Source organism: Staurois parvus, unplaced genomic scaffold (genome assembly GCF_062004578.1).
Source record: "Staurois parvus isolate SC_StPar_1 unplaced genomic scaffold, SC_StPar_1.0 ptg001351l, whole genome shotgun sequence".
Taxonomy (NCBI): domain Eukaryota; kingdom Metazoa; phylum Chordata; class Amphibia; order Anura; family Ranidae; genus Staurois; species Staurois parvus.
Window position 1 is genome coordinate 226,593 of NW_028319147.1, and position 5,908 is coordinate 232,500.

The following is a 5,908-nucleotide window of genomic DNA, read 5'->3' on the forward strand; positions in this document are numbered from 1 at the left end:
CACCTCCTTACTGTGCACCCCGAGTGCCTCCAACCCCTTATTGAATACCCCAACTCTATATAACACTTCCACCCCCCCCCCTCCCCTCCCCCCTGGTAGTTGGAGGAGCTCCAGCACATGGCATGCCAGTTAGCGGTTTCCCAGGGCGGAGGGATGAGAGGAGATCAGAGGTTGAGTGTAACCGCCCCTGTGCCCCGCCCACACTGCGTCACTGACTACACTGAAGCCAGAGGGCCACTATGACAGCCATGGATACCAGCAATGGGCCGGCCGTGTATTTCCCTCCGGGCAGGTGTCCTTTGGAGCTGTAACTGGCGGCTGAGATGACCAGCAGGTCACATGACCTATTTCAACATCAATCAAGAAGCATCAGTAAAAAAATAAAAATAACTTAAAAACACAACAAATATACAGAACAGAACCCAACCCAGGAGCTCCCCAGGAACCGTCATACACAGGGGCCGGAAAAATGGAAAATGAATCTGTGCAGCAGAAGAGGACCTGTCACTTTCCTCTCCATCAGTAATATACGGCCAGTGGTGGGCATGCTAAAGTAAACTATAAAAAGTGAGAGGCCACTTCTGCATTCCTTAAGAGATTCTTAACAGCGAATCTCCTGCTAGATGAAAAATAAAAAGTTAAAATGAACTGCCCAGGTCTGCCGCTGACTGAACAATCATTGCCTGGTCCTGTACCTCTTGGTTCCAGGTCCAGGGTGGTGGCTCCTCGGTGGGGACCCCTTGGCCCTCTTCTCATTAGTGTTAGGAACCTGGGTGACAACGCCGTGAGGTTGGAAGTCACGCAGAAAGTTCCATGAAGTCAGAGAAGCCGTTTAACAGCCAACTGTGTCCCAGGCTAGTGTCAAGCCGGAGCTTCTATTTTATGGCCATTATGAGATGCTCAGGGGTGGGGATTCTAGTTTTATGGCCATGATGAGATGCTCAGGGGTAGGGTTTCCATTTTTATGGCCATGATGAGATGCTCAGGGGTGGAGTTTCCATTTTTATGGCCATGATGAGATGCTCAGGGGTGGGGTTTCTATTTTTATGGCCATTGTGAGATGCTCAGGGGTGGGGTTTCTATTTTTATGGCCATTATGAGATGCTCAGGAGTGGAATTTCTATTTTTATGGCTATGATGAGATGCTCAGGGGTGGGATTTCTATTTTATGCTCATGAGGTACTCGGGTGGGGTTTCTATTTTATGGCCATGATGAGATGCTCAGGGGTGGGGTTTCCATTTTTATGGCCATGATGAGATGCTCAGGGGTGGGGCTTCTAGTTTATGGCCATTATGAGTTGCTCAGGGGTAGGGTTTCCATTTTTATGGCCATGATGAGATGCTTAGCAGTGGGATTTCCATTTTTTATCATCATTATGCGATGCTCAGAGGTAGGGTTTCTATTTTTATGACCATTATGCGTTCCTCAGGGGTGGGGGTTCTATTTTTATGGCCATTATTCAATGCTCAAAGGTGGGGTTTTCATTTTTATCATTATGTGATTCTCAGGAGTAGGGTTTCGATTTGTATGGCCATTTTGGGATGCTCAGGGGTGGAGTTTCTATTTTTATGGTTATTATGCATTGTTCAGGGGTGGGGTTTCTAATTTTTATGGTTATTATGCATTGTTCAGGGGTGGGGTTTCTATTTTTATGACCATTATACAATACTCAGGGGTAGGGTTTCAATTTTTATGGCCATTTTGGGATGCTCAGGGGTGGGGGTTTCTATTTTTATGACCATTATACAATGCTCAGGGGTGGGGTTTCTAATTTTTATGGATATTATGCATTGTTCAGGGGTGGGGCTTTCTATTTTTATGGCCATTTTGGGATGCTCAGTGGTGGGGTTTCTAATTTTTATAGTTATTATGCATTGCTCAGGGGTGGGGTTTCTATTTTTATGGCCATTTTGGGATGCTCAGGGGTGGGGTTTCTATTTTTATAGTTCTTATGCATTGCTCAGGGGTGGGGTTTCTATTTTTCTGGCCACTGTATAGAATTGTTGCCACCAATCTGGACCGTTACCATTCTTGGCCCAGGCTGTGAATTGGTCGCACCAACCTAAAGCTCTCGCCCTACCAAATGAATTATTTTTTGGTTAACTCCTAATTAACTCCACCCAGCATCTGTGGGCGGAGCATTAGAATATATATTTTTTTTTATTCATAATACTTCCCTTTATCGTAACGGATTGCTCTTGGCTCCGCCTCTTTCATGTGCATGATCGCATCCAGCGGTGGAAAAAAATGACATAAACACGATTCTGAAAACCACAGGAGCAAAAAAAAAGTTTAAAGGGTCACTCCACCCAGAAAGTGATATTCCCGTTCTAAGCAGGGGCCAGCAGGTTACATCACGCACCGTGTTCTTTTAAAGAACTGCAGCAGAAGGTGCGAGACTCCCCCGCCTCGTGGGGCCGGGGCCAGGAATTCAGGGGGACTGACCCTTTAACGTCAGGTGCCCAAACAGACAAATCGCGGTTCGGCTTCAGCAGTTTTTTTTCAGTAGCAAGTATTCCATAGTGTGAGGTCACACAGTGCAAAGACCACGGGGGGCCACGGGGGCCCCAATATACTGACCAATCGGTGGCTGCCCGGAGGACAGCGGGCGGAGCCAACACTCCGGCCCTTGAGAGGAGGTAAAGAGAGAGAGCAGCTTGGAGGAGGCGGTCGGAGATCTCAAACAGGTCAGGATCCGCCTACACGTCGTAGTCCGGGAGGTAGCTGTACGCCGGGCCCCCCGAGGATGGGGGGGTGACCAGAGGGCAAAACCAGCACATGATGAGACCTGTAGGGAGACAGAATCAGCTGAGGTTTAATCTGCTCATATTTTACCTCCCCCCCTTGAAAAACTGATGTCATCACTGGGTCTCTGTGCTTCTATATGCAAGGCAGGCAGATCAAGGCTGGTGGGAGGGGCCAGTACACAGCTTCCTTAAAACATCACAGTGCCAAAAGAAGTGGGGGGGGGGGGGCCTCACCTCGACCAAACACTTCCCGCAGGAGCGCCATCTTTGGTTTGCGGCTGTGCGTCACCTCCTTGCGCGCCTCCTTCAGCAGTCGGTTCCGCAGCTGCTCGATGGGGGTCTCATCGGTGATGACGGATACAATCTGCAGACGTAGGGTGGTAAAAACGTGAGGACGGCCCCGCAGACTTCCTGTCTGGACAGAAAGTGATGAGAAATCTCCCCAGTGTGGGAAACATGTCCTTCCTGTCTCGGTGACACCCGCTCTCCCATTTCTTGTATGGGTGTCACGGGAACAGGAAGTGATGAGAAATCTCCCCAGTGTGGGAAACATGTCCTTCCTGTCTCGGTGACACCCGCTCTCCCATTTCTTGTATGGGTGTCACAGGGACAGGAAGTGATGAGAAATCTCCCCAGTGTGCAGCTCTTACCTGATCGTAGAAGATGACGGTGACGAAGAGCCCGAAGAGGACAGACTCCACCAACAGGAGGATACAGTGAGCTCTGCGGGGGCGGGACAAAATGGACAATGGTCAGTTGTTACAGGTTGGATCATCGATACAATGTAACACCGAATTCGCTCCGGGAGGCGGGGACTACAATGGCAGGATATAGCGCTGATCCGCACAGAACTTCAGCAGCCTACAAATCGGGGTCTATGGATGGCGGATGGCGCCGACCTCTGCGGCTTTTCATCATACGATCGATCTGATTCGCACGGTTTTATGATGACCTGTTGTCTTCACCTCCATTCACATCTGAGCGCAGCGTTTCTCACGCTATTTTATGCGCATATTTTACCGTGTTTTCATACAGCGTTTTTAGCTGGTTTTTTTATTAGCCAATAGGGAAAAATATCATCTGTTGCATCATTTGTTGCTAGGCTTTTCTGGGTCTTTAGTTTTTCCATCAGCTTTTATTGGTTTTATTATTATTCATTTATTATTATTTTGTTTTTTGTTAGGGTGAGGGGTTAGAATTAAGGTTAGGATTAGGGGTTAAGTTTGGGGTTAGTATTTTATTTTCTTATTATTTTTTTGTTAGGGTGATATTATTATTATTATTATTATTAATAATAATATTATTACTATTTTATTATTATTATTATTATTATTATTATTATTATTATTATTATTATTAATAAATGAATAAATAAATACACACTTAAATAAAAATAATCATAAATAATATCAAATAATCAAAAAATAATTAACCCATAACCTTAATAATACCAATAATTTATTATTGTATTTTTTTGTGTGTTTATTTTTTACTATTATATGTACACTATTTATGTTTTATCCTTTTTAGAGGTATAATGTTGGGGTGCTAGCAGCTGTGTCTAGGTTGCGCTCATTCAGCGCAGGAGGAATCACTACACTTTTATATTTTTTACTATTAATTATTATTATTAATAATAATTTATTTCATTTGGTTTAAGGTTAGGGGTTAAGTATTATTTATTATGATTTTTTTTATTTATATGTGTATTTATTTTACATTTAATTATTTATATATTATTATATTTTGTTAGCGTAAGGGGTTAGAATTAAGGTTAGGATTAGGGGTTAGGGTTTGGGTTGGGGGTTAGTATTTTATTATTATCACCCTAACAAATAAATAACATTATTATTAATGAATAAATAAACAATAAAAATAATCGTGATATCAAATAATCATTAATCTATAACAATAATAATAATACCAATAATTATTATTGTATTTTTTTGTATGGGTGTTTTTTTTATTATTATTATTATAATAATTTATTTCATTTTGTTTAAGGTTAGGGGTTAATTATTCTAAAATAAATTAAATAACTCAAGTGCTAACTATGGCGAAATAAAAACAAAAAATTACAATTAAACGCTGTAGCCACTAGTGCACACAACCCATGTCTCAGTGGGGAAAATTATACAATCACAATGTGACGTGAAAAAATGCTGCGCTACATGAACAATGGTACAAACCATGATATAACCAAAAAACAAAGTGAAGAAATAAAATATATATTAGAAGAAAAAATTAGTAGAAAAAATATTAATATTGAAATAAAAAAAAAAAAAAAAATTATATATATAGTATATATATTTTTTTTATATTTTATATTTCTTTCAATATTTTTTTTTCTACTATATATTTCTTCACTTTATTATATATAAAAAAAAAATTTCTTTCAATATTAATGTTTTTTCTACTATTTGTCCCTTCTAATATATATTTCTTTATATATATTAATTTATTTTATTTATTATTTATTTATTTTTTATTTCAATATTAAAGTTTATTTCTACAATTTTTCCCTTCTAATTATATATACATACACACACACACACACACACACGCACACACACAAACATATAATATTTATTTTTTTATTTCAATATTAATGTTTTTTCTACTATTTTTCCCTTCTACTATATATTTCTTCACTTTATTATATATAAAAAATATTTATTTCAATATTAATGTTTTTTCTACTATTTTTCCCTTCTAATATATATATATATATATATATATATATATATATATATATAAATAATTTTTTTATTTTATTTTTTTTTTATTCATTTTTTATTTCAATATTAAAGTTTATTTCTACTATTTTTCCCTTCTAATTATATACACACACAGATATATATAATAATATTTATTTTTTTATTTCAATATTAATGCTTTTTTTATTTTTCCCTTTCGAATATATATTTCTTCACTTTAATATATATATATATATAAAAATAATATTTTTTTTTTTATGTCAATAATAATGTTTTTTCTACTATTTTTCCCTTCTAATATAGATTTCTTCACACACACATACATAAATAAATATTATTTGTTTCTTTTTTATTGCAATATTAATGTTTTTTCTACTATTTTTCCCTTCTTATATATATTTCTTCACTTTATTATATATAAAAAATATTTATTTCAATATTAA

At 38.3% G+C, this 5,908-nt stretch overlaps 1 protein-coding gene across 1 annotated transcript in view; it reads right to left on the reverse strand.

Annotated features, from left to right (window-relative positions):
* Positions 1 to 2,263: 2,263 nt before the first annotated feature.
* LOC149436699 (palmitoyltransferase ZDHHC3-like) overlaps positions 2,264 to 5,908 on the reverse strand; it is a 16,044-nt gene continuing 12,399 nt past the window's right edge. The window contains exons 7-9 of the mRNA XM_089661565.1: positions 3,399 to 3,471; positions 2,983 to 3,112; positions 2,264 to 2,789 (exon numbers count right to left, since the gene is read on the reverse strand). Of these exons, the coding sequence (XP_089517691.1) occupies positions 2,701 to 2,789; positions 2,983 to 3,112; positions 3,399 to 3,471 (292 nt within the window). The 3' untranslated portion in view covers positions 2,264 to 2,700. The remainder of the gene's footprint in view (positions 2,790 to 2,982; positions 3,113 to 3,398; positions 3,472 to 5,908) is intronic.